The sequence below is a fragment of the Macaca fascicularis genome, chromosome 1, assembly GCF_037993035.2.
Source record: "Macaca fascicularis isolate 582-1 chromosome 1, T2T-MFA8v1.1".
Taxonomy (NCBI): Eukaryota; Metazoa; Chordata; class Mammalia; order Primates; family Cercopithecidae; genus Macaca; species Macaca fascicularis.
The window spans coordinates 63821605-63848242 of NC_088375.1; the positions used below are offsets into that span (position 1 = coordinate 63821605).

General features: G+C 48.4%; 1 protein-coding gene across 6 annotated transcripts; it reads right to left on the bottom strand.

The window, feature by feature from the left end:
• Window positions 1-108: 108 nt before the first annotated feature.
• Window positions 109-25634, bottom strand: RAB7B (RAB7B, member RAS oncogene family). Of its 6 annotated transcripts, none has more exons than XM_045395942.3 (6): window positions 25447-25634; window positions 16868-16936; window positions 16209-16335; window positions 15271-15486; window positions 8354-8479; window positions 109-2287 (listed from the first exon to the last, which is right to left on the bottom strand). In XM_045395942.3, exons 2-6 carry the CDS (start codon window positions 16918-16920, stop codon window positions 2210-2212), a joined length of 600 nt encoding a protein of 199 aa, XP_045251877.1. In that variant the 5' UTR covers window positions 16921-16936; window positions 25447-25634; the 3' UTR covers window positions 109-2209. The 6 variants fall into 6 exon arrangements, with proteins under 6 accessions (XP_045251877.1, XP_065396927.1, XP_073890826.1 ...); XM_065540855.2 differs by lacking the exon at window positions 25447-25634 and adding an exon at window positions 17191-17237; XM_045395944.3 differs by lacking the exon at window positions 109-2287 and adding an exon at window positions 5368-5637.
• Between the last annotated feature and the right edge of the window lie 1004 nt (window positions 25635-26638).

A 26638-nucleotide genomic window follows, 5' to 3' on the forward strand; every position in this document is an offset into this window, starting at 1 on the left:
ATGTAGCCAGTCTCAGTTCACTTTTAGTTGTCTGCCTTTTAGTATCTTTTTCATGTCAAACCATGTAGATGTATTTTTATAACTATAAAATCTAAGTAGCACAAAAGATAAAAACAAAGAAGGACACATTTATTATTTGCTGTGACCTTTAGAAATGGTCCACATGTCCACTGCAGTGCACAAGCTGCTATATACACACCACACTTGACAATCCAGTCTGCCTGACTCCCAGGACAGCCTGTGTGATGTGCAAAATGCCATTCCCATGAGGGCACATCATTTTTCCCCGGGACTTCTGAAGGACACAGATAGAGCTTGTGCTGTAGGCCGTGCCCCCCCCGCACCCCCGTTCCTGTGCTGGCTCCATGCTGGTGTCCACTCCAGAGCCAGGTGCGGGGAGAAGCGGCTCCCAGACTCCCCTGCTGATCTCCCCTGACCCCTAGGTGTACCTTCCAAGTCAGATGACAGTCATAGGCTAACATCCCCAGCTCTGCTTGGAACTCAGGAAAGGATACTTCTGGGTAGAAGAAAGATTCTGCGGTGGGCATGGACTTGGCCATTGAAGACCCTGAGAGGACATCTTGCCCACCCTCTGCAGGCTGGGCCCTGTCTGTGCTGCCTGGAGCCGGAAGCAAAAGATTCCAGCCTTACAATCTGCTGGGATGGAAACTCCAGGAGCTTTCTTGCATCTCATTCCAGCGTTTGCCACAGATGCTGATTTCTTGCCTGAGTCATGTATATTGAAGTTTTTGCTCATTTCTTACTAGGCTTAAGAAATTGGAATTCTCTGCCTCACAAATCCCAAAGGGCTGAACATGCCCCAAGCCCGTGAACAAATTTTGAGCATGTGAAGGACAAAACCCCAGCTCCTAAAGCGTTCATGAGCACCCACTTTCTGTTCAGCCTGGAAGACAAGGAGCACTGCTGCCCTCTGGTGGTCAGGCAGCAGAGCATCAAGGAGCCTCCCAAGGGAACTGGGTCCCCTTTGCTTTGTCTTTGGGACAGTAGCTTTGAGTCTTAGGTCAATGGATGTCCTTTCACTGTTCCTGGAAAATGGCAAGCTTGTTCTTGCCTCAGGGCCTTGGGCCTTGATTCTCCCTCTCCCTGGAATGTTCTTTCTCCAGCTCTCAGGTGACAGCTGCCTTCTCATTCTCTAGCCGCCAGACCAAATGCCACCTCCTCAGGGAAGCCCTCCTGGACCACTTCGTCTAAAATAGCAACTCATCCCAGCCCCTGTCACTCTATCCCATTGCCCTGTTTCCCCTTGTTTATAGCACTTACCTGCTATTTGGAAGTATCTCTCTAGAGTCTGCATCCATTGCCTCTCTCCCTCACCAGATGTCGGCTCCAGGAGGGCAGGGTCCCTGTCTGTTTTGTTTGTCACTGGACTTCAATGCATTGTATATAGTAGATACGCAAAAATACTTGTCAAAGAGGTAAATAAATGCATATCAACAACAGCTACTAGATTTAAGCACAGCTTCTGGTCTCAAAACCGCACTGTGATACAGGCAAGGCAAATATCACCCCCACAGGACAGATAAACAAATGGAGACTCAGAGATTTATGTGAGTTGCCTGAGCACCCGGCAAGGAGGAATGAACCAGGGTCCCTCGTGCCTTCTCCTGTGCTCCCTCAGTCCTCTACCCTGGAGGGAGCAGAGGGGGTCTCAGGCACGCGAGCTTCTGCCAGGAGGTGAGGCAGGCCCAGCCCGTGGGGTCCAGAGCTTTACTCCTTCGTCTGCTTGTTGAGGGAGGCTGAGCTGTGCCATTGTCCAAAGCTTTGCTTGTGGCTGAGGGGTGTGAGGTGGGAGGGGGTGAGGAAGGTCTGTCCACAGGAGGATGTAACCAGACTCCAGTCAGTGGCCGGTCTGCGGAGATATGCGTTCTGGAGCAGGAGTGTTTGAGGGGTGGACGGGTGGGGAAATGTGCAGCCACTGTGGAAACTGTGACTTCTGCAGGGCCAGGGTTTGGCTGTGACATTTCCGGCTTCACCCAGACGCTGTCACTAGACTCAGCCTGAGCCAGGGGCTGCCCTCTGACTCTGGGCCCAGCACCGGGTCAAGGGCTCTGCCGCAGAGCCTAGGTCCCCTGCGCTGTGCTTGGGCAGGCAGTGGGGCTGGAGGGTGATGGTTATCTGTTCTCAAGCCTGGGATGACCAGGCCTGGGGCAGGCTTTGTTTCTGGGCGTCTAGAGCAGGCGTCCGGAGGTCAGCAGCATCTGCTCCTTGACTGGTCTGGCGAGAGTTTGATGGATTCTGTGAGGTGATTCTCTAAGATGCTCTGGTACTGGGGAAGGAAAGAGAGGCCAGCATTCATGTCCTGAGGTGCAGAGAGCACCGCCCACCCTTCATTTCTTAATGGGCCTCAGAGCCTGGGCTCTTGTTTCCTCCCTATTGTACTTGTGGGAAACTGAGGCCCAGACAGGGAAGCCACTGGTGTTCCCCACCCTCCTTCTTCCCGTGTTCCCCCTCCAGCCTCTTCCCAGGAGCCCAGAGCAGGTCAGTGTCTGAATTAGCGGTCCAAGTCTCCTCACCTCCAGCCAAGTCCTATAATTTTCCATTCTCCAGAGGGGACAGCTGAGTTGTCATTTGGGCTCAGGCAGAGAGGTGATGGCCACTCCTCATTTCTCCTGGAGACCTCTTCCCGCAAATTTCCCAATACCCCCAACCTCCTTTTCATTCTGCCCGTCTCCCAGCTTCCCCTACTCGTGCCTGGAAAAACCCAGTTGGTCCTCTGTGCTGGCTGCGTCCAGGGAGCCCTCCCTAAAATGGACTCAATGTTAATCCTGGGCCCTTTTGCTTCTCCAGCCTCTCCTGTCCCAACAAGGGTTCAAAGGAAGCCCCTTCTCAGTCTGTCAAGCTTCTGCCTTTCCAGCTGGCTCCACTTCTCACCAAGAGCCTGCCCCCGACCCAGTTCAGGGGTTGGGGTGATATGGAGGGGGCCCTTCTTTAAGCAGATGGGTTCCTCAGGCTGAAGGGTTTCTTCTTCAAGGAATCCCATCTCTTCACGCTGCTGTGGCCTCCGCTAGTCACAGAGCTCAATCTCCTTCATGTTCCTCCCACAGCCAGTACTGTGGTCCTCGGGGTGAGTGATGAGCATTCACTCTGTGTGGAAGGGGTTTGTGCTGCATTGGCGTGGACCTGAGCAAGGGCGGAGCCTCCTGTGTGTCACACAAAACTGTCCCTGGCAGTCCATCTCAAGTGTCCTACTCAGGGGGGCAACCTCCAGTGACAGGGGTGCTGCCTCCTCCTCTCTGATGTTATCTCCCTGGCAGCTCCCAGGCTCAGGCCAGACACCCAGCTGGTGAATGCTCGTGACCCTGGACCTCAGGAGGCGGTGTCCAGCCCTGCCTCCTGCACCTTGATGATGCTGGGCCCCCCAAATACATAAGAAGATCCCTTGACACCTCATCACTCCCTGCCATCCCCAGACTGAGCAGTAATTTAACCCGATGGCACAGAGCTCGTGATGCTGAACCTGGGGTCCAGTCCTTCGTCACAGAGTTGGTTTCTTGGGGATCCCCCATCCCTCACCCCACCCTGGTAGGATCTTGGGGCCAGCAGAGCAAGTGCCGTCGGGGGTAGGTGTGAGAGGCGTCCTCATTTGTTGTATGGGCAGAGCCTGAGGTTTTCATGCCAGTGTTGCCCTAATAACATCTGCACCCTCCCATTAACGACATCATTTTCACTGACAATGGCAGCATCTTATTCCTCAGATTTTCTGCAAAACCTCCAGGCCATAATTAGGTTTCTATGTCATTCTGTTCTCCAGGCCCCAGGCCTCTTGACAACTTGTGAATCTAACTGTGCAAGTAATAAAATGCTATTCCAATGCTTGCAGCATTACAGTGGGGGTGTGACTGTGGGAGTCTGTCCCTGTCCCCCACAGTGGCCCAGTGGCCTTGCCTTAAGTCCTGCATCCTGAGGACCGTGTAAAGCTGCTGTGATTCACCGAGCAGCCACCAGCCAGCCCGCTTCCCTCCACTGGATGTGGTGATTCTGTCTTTTTCCAATTAACCCCAACAGAACTGGGCCTCTAGGCGGTACTACCGGTGCTACCGGAGCTGGGCCTGACAAGCCCCAGCAGGGATGGTATTGCTAACTTTTCCTCCCCCTCCCCTCCCCCTCCCCCTCCCCTTCCCCTCCCCCTCCCCTTCCTCTCCCCCTTCCCCTCTCCCTTCCCCTTCCCCTTCCCCTTCCCCTCTCCCTTCCCCTTCCCCTTCCCCTTTCCTCCTTTCTTTGACAGGGTCTCACTCCTATGGCCCAGGCTGGAGTGCAGTGGCACAATCACGGCTCACAGTGGCCTGACTTCCCGGGCTCAGGTGATCCTCCCACCTCAGCCTCCCAAGTAGCTGGGACTACAGGCACGTGCCACCATGCCCGGCTAGTTTTTTATATTTTTGGTAGAGATGGGGTTTCAACCAGGCTGGTCTCAAACTCATGGGCTCAAACAATCCATCTGCCTTGGCGGATGTAATCCCAAAATGCTGGGATTACAGGTGTGAGCCACCATGCCCGGCTGGCATTGCTAACTTTCTAGGAGCAAAACCTCACCACCCCACATCTTTCAAAGCTGGCGGGTATCTCTTCTTTAATTATTAGGGCATCCTTCGTCATATTTTGTAATAACTAAATACCCTAAACCTTGAATGTGGCTAAATTGGTTACTAAAGTAATGTACCTACCTTCTTTCCTTTCAGAATGTTAACTGAACACCTACTCTGGTCTCTTTCAGAATGTTAACTGAACACCTACTCTGATTTCTTTCAGAATGTTAACTGAACACTTACTCTGGTTTCTTTCAGCATGTTAACGGAACACCTACTCTGGTTTCTTTCCGAATATTAATTGGACACCTACTCTGGTCTCTTTCAGTATGTTAACTGAACACCTACTCTGCACTCAGCAGGTGCCTCACATATTGCTCTTTTTACTACAAGGCTCACTTGCAGAACTCAGATGTTTCCACCGGGTGTCTCGAGGAACCTTGAATTCAATGTGCTCATGTGGACGTCATTACCCCTTTCTCTCATGAAGCCCCTGCTTTCTCCTTTGTTCCCTGTCTTGTTTGGCTCAAGGAATCACTAATCCATTGTCCCTTCATTTGCCAAGCTAGAAACCTGGTCATCAGCCTTTACTGCTCCTGTTCCTTTCTCCCTGCATCTGATCATCATCAGCTCCTGAAGTTTCTACCTCCAAAGTCTCTTTAATTCACCCTCACCTTGCCAGCTCTATCCTCTCACGCCTGGACTATTGCAGTAGCCTCTTCATCACCACCCATGGAGCCCATCCTTTCGGCAGCACGAAGCTGCCCTGCTGAAAACCCTATGACACAGCTCCATTTTAAAACAGCACGTAATGCCCTCTCTGCACTACAATAGTATTTTATTTAACCCTCACAATAACCTCATGGGGAAGATATTATTATTTGTACTTTAAAGTTAGGGAAGTGGTGGCTTAGGGAGGCTGCATGACTTGCTCAGGGACACACAGTGAGACGTAGAGCTGAGTATAAAGCCAGATCGTTCCAACTTCAGAGCCCCACCCCTGTTGGGGGCTCACTCCTTATTGTAGAAGCACCTTCCACATCCTCCTCTCAAAACACCCTGGGCTGGAGCAAATGAACCCACAATCTCCCTGGGAAGGAAGGGAAGTTCCTTATAGGAAATGCCTTTGAAAACTTTTCTTTGACTTCAAAATCTGTATTTGTAAACTTCTGTTTCATCTTAAGAATCGATGTGAATTTTACATTCTATGTCCAGTTAAGTGTGTTTGTTTTTATGTGAAAATATTTCTCCTTCAAGTTTTTAAGCAAAAAAGGCACTGCAGAAAGTCGTGCCCTGTTGGGTTTCAAGGTCCTGGGTGAGCTCCTGAGTACCCTGGGTGGCCTAACAGTGCCATGTGGAAGGCGTGGGCCTGTGGTATGGCGTCTGAACTCCTGGTTGGGCTTCACCAGGCCTTGGTGGCCTTGCTGGCTTCATCACGAACTACGTCCCCATGCTCTGACATTCCTCCACGCCAGGTTTCTTCTTCTTGCCAACGAGACTTACAGTAGGTGTCTCCTGTAAGCCCCATGAACTCATGCCTGGGTCTCTGGCCTTGGCCTTCTCTCTGCCCTTCTTCCCCTCCTGCTTACACCCACCATGGCCTACCATCTCCACCTGCAAACTGTGAATTGCCTTCCAAACCTTCTGACATGTCACTTCTCCGAGCAGGCATCCTCATTCATCCTCGCCACCAGCTGCCTGGGAGTCACCTTCTCACCTTAATCCCATACCCCACAGCGCTCACGTCACTCCGGGACAGTCACTTATGGATATCTCACTCTACTGACCTCAAGTGCACTGAGGGCTGTATCTCCAGGTCTAGCCTGACAACTCAATGGATATTTATGGACTCAAATTATTTTCGTTTTATGGAGAGGAAATGGAAGCGCAGAATAGTCATATGTCTTGCCAAGGGGTCCACTTGAAAGAACCAGGGCAGGATTCAAATCCAGGCCAGTCTGACTGCAGGTACCACACCTGTGACTTTCAGACTTCTGATCAGTGCACATGCCCCATAAACATGGGGGACTAACATGGATTGCTACCCATTTAGTCTTTTGCCAAGAAAGGGTGTTTAAAAAAAGCAACAAGCAGACAAGCCACTGTCTACTAAACAGCACCACGTCATAACAGCGACAGAGTCAGAAGGTCCTAATTTACCCACAATACAGTAGGAAGGACATCATTTGAAGAAGAAAGGATACTCCTTCCTCAGATAGCACAGGTGTTAACCATGCACAGACACGGGCTGTGGGCTGATGGACGCTTCCTGGTGACTAAGCATTTGGCAGTCGCTGCACACTGTGCTTGTGGAGGATTATTGATCAATATCACCACCAAGGGCAAACAGCATTCCTCAGCACTCCAGGAGGACGGCAAGAGCAGGCACGCCTGTGCTTCGGGAGCAGACTACACCGCCCACTTCTTGACCAAGCACTAAGCGATGGACACCTCGCTGCTTTCCCTTTCCCGAGACAGTGAGGGCTGGAGGGGAAGCAGAAGAGCCAGTGAGGGTCAGGGGAACCCTAAGATCAGGGCTCTGAAGCCTGAGGATGCCTAGCTGGGCGCTTCTCCCTGAGCAGCCGCTAGAGGTAGCTGCTGCCTCTCTCTGTCTGGGACAACCCCTCACTGGGGCCTGGAGCGCTTCTTTCCAGCGCAGCTGCAGAGGGCAGCCCATGGGGGCGGTGGATGCTTCCACATAGGGGAAGCCTCCAGTCCCCTACCCTTATTTGCCCATTTCCTCAATTCAGAACCATTGCTGCGATGATGCTTTCCCCTCTCCTAAGAAGCCCATGTTGATGAGATGTGGCAGAACGATGACACAAGCCGAGTCCCTCCCCCTGCCAATCCCAGGGCTTCCAAACTCCACACCAGACTGACGTTAAAACCATGCCACTGCTTCCAGGCAGCCTTCCATGGTCTTCCCCACCTCCTTGCCGAATTCAGACGTTTTCACCTGGTGTCTCAAGGAATCTTGAATGCAATGTGCTCACATGGACGTCATTACTCGTTTCTCTCGTGAAGCCCCTGCTTTCTCCTTTGTTCCCTGTCTTGCTTGGCTCATGGAATCACTAATCCATTGTCCCTTCATTTGCCAAGCTGGAAACCTGGCCATCAACCTAAACTGCTCCCTTCTCCCAATCCCTTCTTCACTTTCCCTCCTCCTCACCCCCTCCCCTGCCCTGCGGCATGGGCTGTCTGCGTGCCCCTCCTCTAGGCCCTACCCCAAGTCCTGTCCCACCATGCCACATTGTATTACAATCACTTAGGGGCCTATCTGCCTGCCTCTTCAGACAGAGGGTCCCGGGGCCTGTACAGCGCCTGCCACACACTCAACACATTCTTGACGAACCTTCATACCTAGGGGTCTACGTCTATTAATCTTTTTGATTGGAAGATGTCAGTAACTCCTGCAGGTTTGATATTTCACTTGGGTGAATGCCTGGCACCTCCTGCCAATGAAGGTTGGACTAGACCATCACTTCTCAAACCCTTCCTCAGTTAGGATCTCCAGGGCTGAGGTACAGGACTGGAGTTTTTAGATACTCCACAAGGGATTTGGTTAGTTAGCTGGACTGACAGACCGCTGACTGCACCCTCTAAGGTAGCTTTCTACCTCTGGCATTCTGCGGTTCCAGAACTGGAGTGCTGTTGAACCCATTCCATAGCTAATTAACTGAGACGATGAGCAATCCCGTCCCACCCACATCCCTGCCCGTACCCCAGATGTTCTTCTCTGGAAGCTCCTGAGACCCTCCCCAATCCAGGGGGCGGTCTTAGCAGGTCTTGCCACCACAGCCACTCACCCTCGACAGAGCCCGACTGGCCAGCATCTCAAAGGCTTGCACCACGTTGATATCATTCTTGGCACTGACTTCAAAGTAAGGAATATCTTTCTCTCTACACCAGCCTTGAGCTACTTCCTGGGGTACCTGAATGAGGGGAAGAAATAAGCATGGTTCCTGTATTATCATCATCGCCATCACCACCATTGCCACCATCACATCCTCACCATCCCCACCAGGCCCACCACCACTCCCATTTATTGAGAACCTCCCAAGTGTCTATAACTTTACATATAAATGTAGGAGGTGGGAACTGTTAGCTCCATTTCACAGATGAAAAAACGGAGGCCTGGAGAGAAAAAAAACTTGCCCAGAGTTTGTGAGGTTGAGCAGGATTTGAACACAGGCCTGGTGGAATTACAGCCCACTGCATTTTGCTGCCTTCCTAAGCCTAAACTAAGAACTTCTTCCACCATTGCCTCCTTTGTCAGTCCCTTCAAAGGGAGCTGCACATGAGAGACAACAACCAGGAAGGGCTGGAATGGAGGACTTTCTTCTCCAGCCCAGCTAAGGAGGCTCACACTCAGGAGACCTGTTGCTGGGCAGAGACTCGGGTCTTGGCTGACCCTGCTTCCCCAGGGTAGGGTCCTAGGAACAATTAATAAGCTCCTACTATGGGCCAAGGCACTGTGTTAAACGTCACTTTATCACATATGAACTCATCTCATCCTCTCCATAACCCTGTGAGATGGGCATTGTCAGTTCCACTTTATAGACAAAAACACTGAGGCTCAGAGAGGTTCAGCAACTTGCCCCAGATCACACAGCTGAGAGAAGGCAGAGCTTGGATGCAGCCCCAGCTCAGTGCTCCCCCTGAAGTCTGAGTCGCCCTCTACAGGGCGCTGCATAAGAACCATGCATCTCCTCTTCTGTCTTCCTCTGGGAGCTCAGGGTCAGGAGCTCAGCTCTTGGCCTGGCACACACGAGCCACTAGGCACAGGCTGAATGACTACATCTCCACTCAAGTGCTAACGGCGTTCAACTTGTGATGTTGGCCTGGAAATGCCCTGGAAGCCCTCTGGGTTCCTTCCAAAGACAATTGGTACACCGAGTTTGATGTCTGATTATTTGGGGAAGGGGAAATGAGCACATATTGAGCATTTGCTGAGCCTGGTACTTTATAATCATCATTTCAATGTATTTAGGAGAGCCAAGGTCTTTCTCATGGAGAAAGGACCATTCCACCCCTCTCAGAACACAGTGCAGGCCGAGGCCGATCAAACACTGCCCCTGTTTAATTGTCTCTGTGGCTCCTGCAGGTCCTGGGAATGTCTGTCTTACTGGGATAAAAAGTCCCAGCTGATCTCAGCTGACCCTTTCCTCTGACTTACCATGACCAGATCTACCCAAGTGCCCGGTTATGACAGACTTTTAATCTCATTTCTCCCTGCTCTCTGTTTGGTTTCGAATGATTGCATACAGACTCCGAAATATCATTGTGATTATGTTGCAAATTAACATTCTTTTTATATCTCCCCCTCCTCCCCACCCCAACCTCAGAAAGCTGGCCTGGAAAGAAAGCTACCCAGACAGTATTTTTCACTTTTCTCTTCCAATCCCAGAGACAGTTTCATGATTTTAAAAATTGTCTCATCTTTTATTTATAAAATGAAAGTTATTTATAATTTAGGCTCTGACTCTGAAAATAAGCTCAGGGTGTGATAACTGGGGACTTGGGAAGTATGACAATTCTGCAAGTATTGCTTGCATTAATGTTACTTTTGGTCAACAATATACTATTGACATTTCACTTTTCTGGTTACAATTTTGCTTGTTCATTGGAAGGCAAACATTTGACAAAATTAGTCCAGCTGGCATCATTTTATTTATGATGCTTTTCCATCTCATGTGCATTTAAAATAATCGATTATACAAGTGCTAAAATTAGCATGTCAAATACTAATTACTAAACCATTAAGCCATCACTAAAAATAACAAAGGATATTTTTAGAAAACATGATCTTAAGTCTATGGAATCACTGGTAAATCAGAAATTACCCACCTGAGCACACAGCAAATAATTCGTGCCCCAGTGAATAAACTCCTGGTAGCACAGATGCCAGCAAAGCTGTTCTTTCTAACAAACTATTTTTTTCCCTATTACCTTCTGTAGAAGGAGCAGGGATTTTTTTTTAAGCTAAATCAGTAATTTCTTTAAAATTATTCTGGCCATATATGCCTGTTTTTATTGTGGTAAATATACCTAATAAAATTTACTATTTTTAAATGAAACACTTTTTTTTTTTGAATTTTTGTTTTGTTTTGTTTTTGGAGAGATGGGGGGGGGTCTTGCTATGCTGCCCAGGTTGGTCTTGAACTCCTGACCTCAAGCGATTCTCCCACCTCAGCCTCCCATAGTGCTGGGATTACAGATAAAATGTACCTGACTCGTTGTAACCATTTTTAAGCATACAGTTCATGGGTATTCAGTACATTCATATTGTATTCACACTGTACATTCCCCACTATTCATCTTCAGAACTTTCTCACCTTCCTAAACTGGCTATATATATATTATAAATATGTGTGTATATATATATGTATGTATATGTGTGTATATATGATGTATGTGTGTGTGTGTGTGCGGTTTTTTGTTTTGTTTTGTTTTGTTTTTGACAGTGTCTTGCTCTGTCGCCCAGGCTGGAGTGCAGTGGTGTGATCTTAGCTCACTGCAGCCTCTTCCTCCCGTGTTCAAGAGATCCTCCCAGCTCAGCCTCCCGAGTAGCTCAGAATACAGGTGTGCCACCACACTCGGTTAATTAAAAAAAAAAATTTTTTTTTTTTGTGGAGATGGGGTCTCGACATGTTGCCCAGGATGGTTCCGAACTCTGGGCTCAAGCTGTCCCCCAACTTTGGTCCTCCAAAGTGTTGGGATTACAGGCGTGAACCACTGGACCAAGCTGCAGTACATTTTAAATACTAATTTTCTTCTTATTAGATAGGAGAAGCTGCTGTATTTTCCCAGCTGTCCCTTGGAGATAATAATAAGGAGGATCATTTCCTCATTCCATTATTTCCATTATGGAAATCACATCCTTCCTATTATTACTCAGTCTCAGGAAGTCTGTGTTCTGGTCTCCACCCCGCAGAGGAGGTAATGGAGGCATATGGACCAGGTGGGCGGGTGTGAGCCCGCATCTGCGGGACGGGCTCCGAGGAGAAGGCGCCCCACAAGAACGTACCTCTTGGCTCCTTCTCCATGTCAACACCTGGCCAGGGGAAGGCAGAGCCCTTGCTAGGTTTGTGCAGAGTAAAGACATTTGAAGGCTGGCACTTCCCAGCCTCCCCTCTTGGGGCTTTATAATCCCAGGTCTCAGAATTAAAGTCCTTCTGCTCTCTCCCACCCATCTCCTCCTCTCCACGTCCCTGTTCTGATTTCACTATCACTCAGTGCCTCCTCCCCTCCCCTATCCTAGTCCACCTCCCCTACAAACCCCATCCCTGGGCCTACCTTGTTGGGAGACAGGCTCCCCTCTCCTCCATCCTCTCCTCACCCCTCCTCCACCTCTCCAGGGACCTCCCTGTCTGGCTGAACCCTGGTTTTTCCTAGAGTCATGCTTCCCCAGCGCCCCCTCTTGCCTTCCGCACTGGGGCTATTTGCAGACTTTACTCATCACAGATCCGAGAGAGGGGGCTGGCTTGCCTGGTGCCTCACTGCCTCTTTCAAACCTTTGTTCTTCCTCTCTCTGGGCACCAAAGCTCACCCAACCCTGAGGCTTGGATTGGACCCCCTCTACTCCCGCAAGTCAACACCTGCCTTCCTCACCTTGCCAGATGCCCCTCATTCACTAAACACTTGCCATCTAGTGAGGCTTCCTAACCCCTCAACACACAACGGCCACCTCTCATGGTAGCCTCAGAAATCCTTTGCTGCCCACATTCTCTCCATGTCAGCCTCTTCCTCTCAGGACCTCTGTAAAAGAAGAAACCTGGTCTCCTGTGCCCTGATCTCCTTTCCCTCAACCCCCTCAGGCCCTCCCTCCTGCTGCCCTGCTCCCCAGCCTCTGCCACCCCAGCCCTGGCCCTTCCGCCTTCCCTGGTCCCTCTTCTTTCCTTCATGGTTTCTTGGTGCCCTCACAGCTCTGTCCTTCCTCTTCTCTTGGTTGGAAAGGCCCTAGTCCAAAGTTCCTTGCTCCTGGCTTGTACCCTACACAGACCCCACCTCAAACTCATGGTCTCCTCCTTCGGTGGAGTCCTTGGTGTCACCCATCAGATCTTGTCCTTGTCCCCAAGTGGCTCCTCCTCCCACTTCTTCCAAGAGTAACTGGCAAAGCTTCCTCATGGTTCTTAAGCCTCGTATTGGTTTCCTCCCTTTCAACAGAAGATGGCACCTCTTATTTCACTGACTCTTGGTCTTGTACTTCCCCAGCTTCCCTCCCCCGACCCTACAGACAAGAAACAAGATGGAAGTTAAAATGAAAGTTTTGGCAGAGGCACAACAACTGGACAGATGTCAGAGATAAAGCAAGTGGAGACAGTCCACCCTGGGTACATATCCCCAAAGGCTCATGACCAAGACTCTCTTGGATGACTTGAAATCCCACAGCATGGATATAAAAGGCTTGAAAATGAGGATTAGGAGGGATTTCCTTGGAGAGAGTTGTATTGTGGGTACAACTACCCCTGCTTCTCCCAAGAGGAGGAACAGGTAAGGACTCACCTCTAGCTGAAAGATGGTGTTGAGGAGAGTCGTTAATGTACAACCCCTGGAGTTTGGTGGACATGGTGGACTGGTGTCTGACACATACCTGAGGTATCTGAGGCAACAGGCAACAGGGCAGAGAGAGAAGAGGCTGCACCGAGCACCAGCTTACCCTTGTCCACCAGTGGAGCCAGAACGCATGTGTGTACCTTGTGAAGGACATGTGGATTCAACAAAGAGAGAGAGAGAGCAAGGGAGAGAAAGAGAGTGCACAACAGGCTGGGGCTGGCTAAATCCCACTTAGAAACTGCTTGGAGGAAAAGGTGACCCCCATGGGGTGGGGATGCTGAAAGCTAGGGGTTGGGGAGGAGAATGCAAGACCCTTGTCATGGGAGGTACAGCGAAATGTTCCCAGTGGAGACTTCCAAAGGACCCACACGAGTGACCCACAGAAGAAAGAGCTTGCAACACCTGTCAGGCCAGAGAGTGCGAGACTGTCTTTTTTTTTTTTTTTTTTTTTTTTTTTTGAGACAAAGTCTCACATTGTTGCCCAGGATGGAGTGCAGTGGTACGATCTCGGCTCACTGCAACCTCCGCCTCCCTGGTTCAAGCGATTCTCCTGCCTCAGCTTCCCAAGTAGCTGGGATTACAGGCACCCACCACCATGCCCAGCTAATCTTTTGTATTTTTAGTAGAGTCGGGGTTTCACCATGTTGGCAAGTCTGATATTAAACTCCAGACCTCATGATTCGCCTGCCTTGGCCTCCCAAAGTGTTGGGATCACCGGCATGAGCCACCGCGCCCAGCCAAGACTGTCTTATGATAGTACCAGTCAAATTAGAATTGCCCTGCTCTCCTGACCTCTTCTCCCTCTTCCTGCTTTACTCCTGACAGGGTCTGAAACTGGAATTACTACCCCAGACAAGAGGAGGAAGTGTGGATGGACATTAAGCTTGGCGGTGAGATTCTAAGGACCTATTCCCTCTCTTAGACCACAAGGTTCTCACCCACAGCTGATCCCAGTGGGGGAAAAATGGAGACACCTTGCCTTTGAATGAACTTAAGACCTTGCTTATTATCTGAGGCTGGATATTTGTAATTAGAGAATTGACATGGAGTTTACAACCTGAAGTGACCACGGAACAGATGACTCCTAGATCTCTATTTCCAGCACATACTTCTCCTTTGAAATTTCATTCTTATGCATTCCAAAGCCTGCTGGCCATTTCCAACTAGTTGTACAAGCTCCTCAAACTCAGCATGTCCAAACCAAAAATGTTTCTTTCTCTATGAACCAGAGGCTCTCTCTTCTGTAGATGGTAGCTCAGTTGGAAGCACCATCCCTCCCTCCCTTTCTCCATGCATAAACACACTTCATCACGCCAAATGATGCCTCATTTCCATTGCTTTTCTCAATTTGAACCATTGTGAAAATGCAGTTCAGACAAGATGATCCAGTTCCCCATTACTTTTCTCTATTTGAAACACTAAAAAGAGAAACTTGGTTTAAACAGCTCTTTTTGGTGGCATCTGGACTTTTGGCCCAAGAGCATCTTTTACAAATTCAGTCTGCCATATTCTTTCCTCATTAGTAGGCAAGGATTAAAAGTGCTGTCTTCTCAGCGCCCTGTAATGGTAAACACAAGTGGGGTCACTGTAGTCACAGGGCAGACCAGCTGTCAAGCGGTTAACCCGATGGTCTGGAATATGATTCAGCTAATAAAAAAATTATTACTTCCCCAGAAAACTTGTATACCCAAGAATTTATAACTGCAGACCTCCAACTTGACCTAGGCAGAAACCCTGTGCTACAGATTAATTCAAATTCCACTGAGACCTGCCTCCTGCCTACATCTGATGCCTTAACTCCTCCGTTTCCTGTCTCTGGACAAAATTGCCTTTAGTTCTCAGTTTATATCATGCTGTTTATTCAGCCCAGAACGCAACTCTTCTAGGAAGCCTGTCCTATATTCTAGGCTTGGGTAGATGCCCCTTTATTATGGCTCCTTAATGCCCAAGGTATATCTCTATTATTTCATTTACCATATGGTATCGTAATTATCATTTTATTTTATAATTATCTTTTAAAGTGTCTGTATCCACTACTAGACTGTGAAATTCCTGAAGTAAGGACTATGCCTGATTCAGCTCTGTATGTGTGGGACCTAACACTGTGCTGGGCACATAGTGGATGCTCATATAATATTTGTTGAATGAATAAATGAATGAACAGTACCTTCCGGTCTGCCAGATCAATCTTGTTCCCCAACAACACCATGGGATAGGACTGCTCCATGGGGACAATCTTGGCCAGGACGTCACCCCGCCAGATATCCAGGGCTTCAAAAGACTCCAGGTCGGTGACATCAAAAGCTAGGATGCAGCCATCGGAGCCTTTGTAGAACGTGGACACCATGGAGCGGAACCGCTCCTGACCGCCCGTGTCCCATATCTGGAGGGGAAAGCAGCCGCCCCATGGGACTGTGATGAGTGGCTGGAAGGTGGCCCAGCTGGGTTACATCATGTCAAGGCTTCTTGTGCTGGGTAGGGAGCAGCAAGCCCTGGTACAGGTGCATATGGTTCTTTCACACCGAGGCATCTTGACCCTCCCACACACATACACTCCAACACCTTTGCGGTAACATTTAACATCCTGAGAGTAATTTCACATCCGACCTCTCATTTTTCCTCTGGGTCATCAAGGTGGGAATTGTTATTCCCATCTGACAGATTTGGAAACTTGGACCTTGGGAATGTCTTGCCTAAGATCACCTGCCAAGTTTTCCAGAGAACCTGAGACTAGGCATGGGGACTCTCAACTCCTGGATTAATGCCCTTCCTTCTAGATCAGGCATCAGCTTTTTTTTCTATAAGGAGCAGATAGTAAATATTTTAGGCTTTGCAGGTCATTCTGTCTCTGTATGCCAATTATTACTCAACTCTGCCATTGTAGTGCATAACATGATAAGTTAACCAATGGGTATGGTTGTGCCCCAGTGCAGTCTTATTTACAAAAATAGGAGGTGGACCAGATTTGGTCCATGAGCTGAAGTTTGCCCATTTCTGCTCTAGACCTTTCCAGCTCTGGTGCACATTGCTACATGAGTGGCTGTCGGGGTGTGGGGCGGATTTTCAGTGTATGTACTTTGAAGAGGGAAAAGGAAGGCTGCTCACCTGTAGCTTCAAAGTTGTGTCACCCAATATGATAATCTTGGAGAGAATGCTGGCCCCCAGCGTGGTCTGGTATTCTTCATAAAACGTCTTGTGCACATATTGGTGAAGGAGGGAGGTCTTTCCCACACTGAGGAAAATTCCAGACACATGTGAACACACACATGCAAACACACGTGCACATGCTTCCATACCATTCTCAGAATCTCCCCAGGCCCCTCTTGCCACTGTCTCTCCCTGAGATTCTGAATTTCAAATTTCTGTGGTCCATGGACCACACTTTGAATAGCAAGGGAGTAGGAAATGGTTTCCAGAAGTAGAAGCCAAGCAGAGTGAGCAGAGTAGTCTGGAGACAGTGGAATATCTTACAGTGATGGTCAGGTTTTTTCTGTGTGTGTAGGACGTGGGAGGACAGATAGATGCTAAATGGCTTGCCTAATTCACACAGCTGGTTACTGCAGAGTCACTGCAGATCTAGGACTAGAAACCATCTGTTTACACACAGCTTCTTTCTCCCAACTAAGCTTTTTGGAGGGTGGGATACCGTTGCTGGTGTCACCCTGAATCAGAAAGGGACCTATGGGAGATGGGAACACACCGGGAGTCTCACTGTCCTTGGGTGAGGGGCTGCTTCCCAACTCCCAGAGCTGAGCTTGGCTTACCCAATGGCTCCGACGATTATGAGTTTCAGGTCCACCTTCTTCCGGGGATTCATGGAGGGGCTTCAGAGCCTGTAAGGAAACAGAGGTCATCCACATGCTGGCCAGTGTTCCTTACAGCCATTGTCACTGAGTGTGACCTCTGCTTTCCCCTTTTAAATGGGCAAGTTACTGCCCTGGAGACTGGGTGGGGTTCTCCGAAAGAGGCACATAATTCAGCAATCTTCATACATCTTCTCCCTCACTTTCCCTGGGGGCCTCCCCAAAGCTGGAAGGGTGGTGACCCTCCAGAATGGGTAAATCTCTCATCCCTCAGCTCTACCAACCCAGCTCTTGGAGGCAGCCTGGAGTGCCAAGAAGGCAGGACCGGATTGAACACAGGCCTTGCAGACAGCCCAGCCTGGAGCCAGGGATGGAGGGGCGTGCAGGAGGAAGAGATGCGGGTGGGCAGGACAAGGGGTCCATTGTCAGGACTGCCCAGAGGCTCTGGGTGGAAGAGTGCCCCTCCCCCAGTCTGAGGTCTTGCTGCAACTGCAGAATCAAAAGGCTCCTCTCTAATGCAGCTGGCAGGGGTGTAATTCATCCATGTTTCTGGAAAGCTATTGGCAGCAAGTGTTGAGAGCCTTAAAAATGTTCCCACCCTCCACTTCTAGGAATTTGTCCTAAAGAAATTATCTGAAATGTGAGTAAAGACTTGTTCAAGAATGTTCTTCACTGTACTGTTTATAAATATCCAACACTAAAGTAGTGGTTAAACCATAGCACACAATGAACTATTAAGCAGCCATTAAATGGAGTTTTTGAGAATATTACAATAATATGGGGAAACGCTCATGCCCTAGGATCTAAATAGGATCCTAGGATGCCTTAAGATCTAAATAGAAAACGGAAGATGGTAAACTGTACACAAAATACCACCCCAACACTTAAAGGAGTTCCCACTTGTATAGAAAAAGGCCTGGAAAGAAATATATTAAAAATTCCAGCAATTCCACCACAGGATATATAGACAAAGGAAATGAAATCAGTATGTCTACACTCCCGTGTTCACTGCAGCATTGTTCATAGTAGCCAAGATATGGAATCAACCTAAGTGTCCATCAATGAAAGAAAATGCAGTACATGTACACAATGGATACTGTTCAGCTTTAAAAAAAACTTACAATTTATGACACCATGGGTAAATCTGGAGGACCTTATGTTAAGTGAAATAACTCAGGGAAAGAGACAAATACCATATGATCTCACTTGTATGTGGAATCTAAAAAAATTGAACTCATAGAAGTAGAGAGTAGAACAGTGGTTACCAGGGGCTGGGCTGGGTCGGCAGTTGGGGAGATGTTGGTCAGAGGATAAACTATTTCAGTTAGCTAGGAGTAAATTCAAGAGATATATTACACAGCATGGTGACTACAGTTAACAACAATGTGTTGTATTCTTGAAAATTCCTACTAGAGTTTATATTAAGTGTCCTCACCACTAAAAGATAAGTATGTGAGATAATGCAGACGTTAATTACCTCAATTTAGCCATTCCACAATGTATGCATATTTCAAAACAACATCTTGTATATGGTAAGTGTGTACAATTTTTATCTGTCAATTAAAAAACGTAGGTTATTAATTCTGGGTGGTAGGAAATCACATGATTTTAATTTTTTTCTCTATGCTTTTTAATACGTTCTTTTTTTTTTTTTTACAATAAATATGTCTTGTTCCTATAAGAGAAATGTAAATGTGTGTGTGTGTGTGTGTGTGTGTGTGTTTAACAAGGTAAAGCAAAACTGTTGTAGGATACACGCTTAACTGGCCCTTTGTTTCACCCATACATGCACATATGCATCCGGGTCGTTTGTCTTTGGATGCACTAAGCATGCTGAGTAAACCTTGATTTGACTCTGCTCAGATGAGGTGTCAAAAGTCGGCCAGCTTGTATTTCCCCTGGTACTTGGAACAAAGCTGTAAATAGGACATCCTAAGGTGTTGGTTCTGGTTCTCACTTTGCCAATGTGTGACCATGGGCCAGTTACTTCCCCTCTCTGAGTCTGGGCTTTCCAACTGGAGAATGAACCAGCTAAGCCCCAAAGACTCAAGATGTCTTGTTGGTGAAAAATGCCTTATCTGCTGGAGCTGGACCTCATTGGCCATGAGAGTTGAGACACAAAGTTAAAACGGGAATCCCCCAGAGATTTAGGATTGTTAGTGTCCCCTTCATGAACCATGTCATGGACTGTATTAGTCTGTTCTCATGCTATAAAGAACTGCCTAAGACTGGGTAATTTATGAAGGAAAGAGGTTCAGTTGGTTCCGCGTGGCTGGGGAGGCCTCAGGAAACTTACAGTCATGATGGAAGGGGAAGCAAGCACATCCTTCTTTACATGGCAGCAGGAGAGAGAAGTGTATAGCAAAGTGAGGAAAAGCCCCTTAAACAACCATCAGATCTTGTGAGAACTCACTCACTATTATAAGAACAGCATGGGGGAACCACTCCCATGATCTAATTACCTCCCACAAGGTCTCTTCCCCAACACATGGGAATTACAATTCAGATCACAATTCAAGATGAGATTTTGGGTGGGGACAAAGCCAAACCATATCATGGACCAAAGGTGATTTGAAGCTCTGCTCAGAGCTGTTTGTCCCAGGAGCTGGAGTTGGTGGCACTGGAACTTCTGCTGTAACCCGAGAGTGCTGGGTTGGCATGGTGAGCAATGGGTCTTCTTGATGGTCCATCCATTCATGCTTCAAATGCCTACATGCCTACTGCATGCAAAGTCTTGTACTAGACACTGGGAACAGCACAGAGATGGAACAAATAGGAATCCACCACAGGGAGTCATCAAAGAAGAAAGGACAGGGGCTGAGTGATGGCACCAGAGAGAAAGTACACAGTACCCCAGGAGAGGCACAGGGAAAGTGCTTGAGAATTCAGCAGAACTAGGTCCTGAAGAAATGAAGCATGTGGTTGGGGAGGGAATGAAATAACCAAAGCCTTGGGAACAGATGAATGGAGAAAGTGGCCGATTTGCTTCAGGGAAGGGTGAGGTGAAAGGTGTAAAGGAAGGAAAGGCTGGAGAGAAAGCAAGATTAAGATGGACTGTGAATATCTGACCAAAGATCCTGGCATTGACTCAATCATTCATTCATTCATTCACTCAGCAAACATTTCCTATATTCCAACATGTAGAATAAGGCAGTTCAAGGCTTGAACCTGGGCTGGCATTTTGTAACGGATGCTGCTGTCCACGAGGGAAATCAGTCAAAGGAGAAATGGTTCAGAAACCCCTGAAAAAGCATGGCTCTCGAAGTATTTGTTATCACTTTGGAAGGGGCCTAGGAGCAAAGGGAAGCTGTTTCCTAAAGGCATTGATACAACATGCTAGCTTAGCTTTAAAAAGCAACACAATACCTTAGAAAGAAAGTCAGAACCAAAGGCAGGCAGGAAAAAGCGGGAGAAGAGGCAGCACTGGCTGAGCCCCTGCAGTGGGCTGTGCTAAGTATTCCACCGAGGGCAGGCCATCTTCACCATCACCCTCTGAGACAAGTACAACCAAGCTCCAAGAAGCTGAGTAATCACAATTCACCCAAGCCTGCACAGGGGGTAAGTAGAAGAGCTAGTATTTGAATCAAAGTCTGAGAAGGCAGGGTGCGGTGGCTCAAGCCTGTAATCCCAGCACTTTGGGAGGCTGAGGTGGGCGGATCACGAGGTCAGGAGTTCGAGACCAGCCTGGCCAACATGGTGAAACCCCATCTCTATTAAAAATACAAAAAAAAAAAAAAAAATAGCTGGGCTTGTTGGCGCACACCTGTAATCCCAGCTACTTAGGAGGCTGAGGCAGGAGAATCCTTTGAACCCGGGAGGCAGAGGTTGCAGTGAGCCGAGATCACGCTACTGCACTCCAGCTTGGGTGACAGAGTGAGACTCCGTTTCAAACAAACAAACAAAAAACGCTGAGAAGACTTTCCTGTGTCATGCCTCCTAATCATCAGAGTTTGAACCCATAGAATCTGTGTGCACAGGAATCTAGGGGATTGGGCTCAGATTTGGTGAATTTCAACAAAATCCTAGGAGAGTTGGAGAAGACAGAGAAAGGCTGCCAAAGTGGCAGAGAGGTACAGTGGGGATAGAGAGAACTGGAGTTGCCCAACGGAGCTATATGTAAGGACTGACCACAGGGTCAGAGACACAGCATGCTAGGCAGAGGGCAATGCTTTCACACGCTGTCACAGGACCATGCAGCAGTGCTGGAGTACATCTCATGTTACAAGCTAACATTTGTTTGGTGGGCACTGTGCTGAGGGCTTTGTGAATACACAAATACACAATAGCATTGTGAGGGTTAAACAAATTATACATTATTATAATACACTGAACACATAGAATACAATATTCATAGAATATTGTTATACATTTACTGGCACAAATTAAGGACTCAAGAAACGTTAGCTATTTTATCGCACACAAAGATAGCCTGTGAGACTGATACTATTATTATCTCTGTTTTACCATTGAAGAAACGGACGCTTAGAGCGGTTAAGCAGTTCAGCCCTAAAGATGGAAAGCCTGCACGTGTCAGAGCAGGGTTTGAAGCTGGGATTGGAGTCCAGGCCTAACCCAAGAGCCGGCTCTCTTAACTACTAGGTTCTACTGTCTGTAAAACTAGAATGAGACTTACATGCCCTGCTCCATAGTGCCCCTGTTAGAGAGCTCAGGGGCTGGATGGGTGAGGGTTTGATGCAGGGAGGCCACGACGAGGAAGGTAGAAGGTATGTGTGAGACACATAACGGTAGATCACTATGCACAATGTGTAAAGCACTCATAGATAATAAAAGGCAACACACCTATCAAAAATGGGCAAAGAACATGAACAAGTTACCAATTGAAATCTTATAAAGAATTAGTAAGCTTTGAAAACACACTCAACCTTACTATCGAGGAAATTGACATTTCAAAATACCATTTATTTTCACCCAGTAGAGTGGCAAAAATTTAAAAAGATTGATGACAATGTTTGGGGTTGGCAAGTGTGTTGGGGAAACACTCTTGTATATTATTGGTAGAGCATGAATTAGCATGGTCTTTTTGGAAGGCAATTGGACAATATCAAAACTTAATATGCACACAGCCTAGGTTCTCATTCTAGGAATCTGTCCTACAGTAATACTCACACATAAGCTCAAACACATATGTGTACAAAGGTGATTGCTAAAGCATTGTTGTAATCTAACTGTCCATCAGTATGAGACTCTCTACATAAAGTCTGATCCATTAATACTCTGGAACAATTGGAAGTTTTATTATTTATTTATGTATCTATCTATTTAGAGACAGGGCCTCATTCTTTTGCCCAGGCTGGAGTGCAGTGGCATGATCATAGCTCCCTGCCACCTCAAATTCGTGGGCTGAAGTGATCCTCCCGCCTCAGCCTCCCAAGTAGCTGGGACTACAGGTGTATGCCACCATGACTGGCTGATTTTTTATTTTTCATTTTTTGTAGAGATGGAATCATGCTTTGTAGCCCCAGTTGGTATCAAACTCCTGGCTTCAAGTGATCCTCCCACCTCGGCCTCTCAAAATGCTGGCATTCCAGGTGTAAGCCACCACGCCGGGCCAAGGGCAGTTTTAAAAACACGAAATAATGAAGTGGGAAGCTATACATGAGGCCTTTAAGTAAGAAAAAGGAAAATCACTGAATGTTTTATATGGTGTGATTCAGAAAGCTAAGGGGAGATATACATTAAATGATTCATAAGAGAGATGGGAAAGGTAGATTAGAGGCTGAGAGCTATCGTTTTATGTTATATATGTTTTGCTTTAAAAATTTGTTACACAAGCCTAAGTTGTTTTTGTAATTTAAGAATATCAACTAATCACTTAACATTTCTTTAAAAAGACGTGTGGATGGCAGGCCAAAGTAATTTGAGCGTGATTTCAGATAGGACAAATTCCTTCTGTGGGCAAGAGAGTGAGGCCGTCTGGTGCCATGGAGTGATTGTGAGTTCAGGACTCAGAATTCTCATCCCGGCTCCACACATCTGTGACCTTGGGTGGGTTACTGAACCTTGGGGCATTTGTTCCCTCATAGGTAAAATGGACATCACTCGTGGCTGTGGCTTCCTCTGCAGGTGACATGTGTCATGATCTTATAGCACAGCAGGGTCCCCAAGTTGGGAAGGATCCAGATAATTGTTTACCAACTGGGAGACGGGGTGAGTCTAGAGGCCACGGTCCTGGTTGGTCATGCTTGCCACTTCCTATGGTGTAAACACTTACACCATGGCTAACTTCAAGCCACCAGCATGGAGCCTGCTCCAGTACACTCCTACAAGGACCTCAAATGTCATTGATGCCAAGCACCACACTGTGCTTGAGTCATCTCTTCCACATCCACAAAAGGTAGAGCCAGACCGGCCCCATGGAGCTGCCTCCCGCTCCTGGGAGTATTTCTCCTGAGGGCCACACAAAAAGTGCTCAAGATCCTTGTAAGTTACCTCGGCCTTAACTTTGGACTCCTGCATCTCACCTCCTCCCTGCTTCTTTCCCCTGGATGCTCACTCTGGGTGTGCTGCCGCTGCAGGTTCCCCTACCCCATCCCAGAAGGGTAGGAGTTTGCTGAGGCTGCTATTTTATAAGAGCCTAGTCCTTGGGCCCAGTGTCACTAGGAGCAACGAGAGAGTGACTGGGACCAGGTCTGTGGGAAGTGGGGGCGGCGTGTGGGGTGACACAGGCTGGCTCACCTAGGAGGCACATTCAGATCTCATACAGTGGTTGGAGTCCCTTTCCATGTCATCTCTGCTGGGCTTTGGCAGTAGCTGTCTTTTTAAGCCTCATCCCACCCACTCAGCTGACTCAGATGCTTCAAACCAGGGAATCCTCCTAGAGGCCAGGCTGAGTCATCCTCTACAGTTAAGTAACAGTGAAAAGCAGGATTGAAATGCAAGACTCTGCCTTCTGCCAGCCCTGGTCCACACAGAGCAGAACTTGCAGTGACTCACTCCCCACTGGAGGTCCCTAACTCTTTCCCCTTCTTGCCTAGCAGCACTTCTAAGCCTGGAGTCCTGGTCCTGCCCATTTGCCAAAGCTACAGGGTAGCTCAGCCCCTGTGGAGTAAGAAGGACTGAGTTGTTGCCAAGCCCCCGGGCCTGGGACCAGCCCTCCAAAAACATTGGAACCCCCTTCGCTCTCACTTCTCACTTCCTTTCTCTCCTTACCCTGCTGACTCCAACCTGAAACCAGGCACAATCTTCTGTCCCATCTGTGTTGTGTAGGGTATCACTTCTGCTGACAGGAGACTAGTGAGCAGGGGCAGGTGAGGATTCTGAAGCAGACAGAGTCTCCCGCCCCCATCATACTATCTTACTAGGCTCTCGTCCACTTTCAGGACCTTCCCTCCCGATCCCATACCTTGGAAAAGGACAAATATATCCACCCTAAAAAATAATGGGACCTACAGTCTTGGAAGCAAAGTTTGTCTGTGAAAAGAGGCTATGTAGAGAGCACAAGGCTTTGTTACCTCCCAGTAATGCTCACAATTCCGCCTCACCCACCTCAACCCTAGCAGGTCTAGACCTGCTCCCTCTGGGAAGTGCACCTACAGCCCTGGTTTCAGGAGGCTCGGTGCTCTTTTCCTTTAGGTTATTTGTGGGTTTTGTCTCCTCGAGTAGACTGTCCATTCCTGGAGGGCAGGGCTGTGCCTCACACTTCTCTGTATCCCACTAAAGAGCCTGACCAATGCTGGGATTCTAGAGGTTTCCATGAACAACCGTCCATCCACTCATCCATCCATCTGTTCATCTGTCCGGCACAGGCAGGGTGTGCTTACTAAGCCCCAGCACTGTGTAGGTCTAAAGATATAGACAAGTTACTATCTCCGTGGGAACTTTTTGGTGGGAGATTGATCTGTAAGCCCAAAGAAATTATTTGTATTAATACATAATACCTAGCAATTATAGAGCACTTGCAGTTTACAAAATGCCACTGAAGCCCAGTGGACTCCTGGATCAAGAACAACTAGTTGGTGGTAAACTGGGTATAGAACCCAGATCCGTCTGACCCTATTCATTGGCTCCCCTGGCATTGCAGCACTGGGCAAGGAGAAATATTTATGATTTAGAACAGGAGTGACAATTTCCTACTCCAGGGGCCAAGCTTCCCCTGATGAGACCCTGGCCAACACAGTTGCATCCCAGAAGGCACTCTGTCAATGTCACAAGGGGACTCTGGGTGCCAGCAGGGTTTTGCCCTCATCCAGGGCTCTAGTTTCTGGCAGGTCCTGCAGGTTTGAGGCAGCAGCGCCACCCTCTTCTGACGGGGCCAGCAGCTGCGTCCTGGGACTGATGGCCCCTGTGGGTCGCGAGCTGGGCCCCAGCTCTTCGCACAGGCAGGGAAGTCCTTTCTTGCTGCCACACCCTGGGAGCTTCTCCAGGGTGGGATCTTTGGGCTGGATCTAAACTCTGAAGCTGCCAGATTGGAAATCTCATCCTTGCATTCCCTGCCTCCACTCCTCCACCCAAACACCCAAATAACTCCGAGGGCTGCGGGGGCAGACAGAAGCACTGAGACAAACTCCCGGGGCACTTACAGCTGTGGCTGCGCAGCACTCGGCCTCCGCTCCGAGGGCGGCTGGGAGTCCTCTCTCAGTCTCGTGGTCTCTTCTTAGAGCGATGGTCTCAGCAGGGCCAAGCAAAAGGCTTTGGGACAAAGACGGGCCAAAAAAGAAGTCTGTTGAAGCCACGCCACTTCCCTCTGAGTTTTCCTTCTCTGCCTCTCGTGCACAGACTTGGGAAAGTTGCAAAAGAGGCTGGGCCGGGTGACCTCAGCTGTGTGGGTGGAGGGGGTGGAGTGGAATGGAAAGGCTGACTGGATTTGGGCCCTTGAAGAATTTCATTTATAGGAACCCTGGCCCATGGTGATGGGAGCTGTGGGTCAGGGGCCTGCAGGGTAACATGCCCCATTTGTGGGCACCATAAACAGCCTCTGGTTGGCTTTAGAAACTTCTGCTGCTGCTGGAAGGCACCCAGTAAAGGAGCCCTTTTGTTTTCGTTGAGGTTTTAGATACACATGGGTAGAAGATTCAGTCTACCATCAGCCTGGTAGGAAGAGGTTCTGGTCCTCATGCTTTGCCCTTACCCCAGTACCTGTACACACACACACACGCACACACACACTCCTCCCCTACGCCAACACACACAGCACACACACAGATAAAACACATACATGCCACACACCACACGCACTACCCACACACACCCCACACATGCACATCACACACACAAACAACACCCACACATACCACGCACAATATACACACAATATACACACCACACACACATACACACCACATACACAAACACCACACATCACACACATCACACAAACACACCATACACACACACCACACACACACACCACACATGCACACCACACACAAACACCACACATACATACCACACAACACACACACTTCACACACACACCACACATACACACCACACACAAACATCACAGATACATATCACACACAACACACACAACAAACACACTGAACACCACACATACATACCACACACAACACACACTACATAAACACACCACACATACACACCATACACAAATATCATGCATACATACCACAATACACACAAAGCACAAACACACCACACACAGCACACATACATACCACATACAAGATACACACCACACATACACACCACACCCAAACACCATACATACATATCACACACAACACACACTACACACATACACACCACACA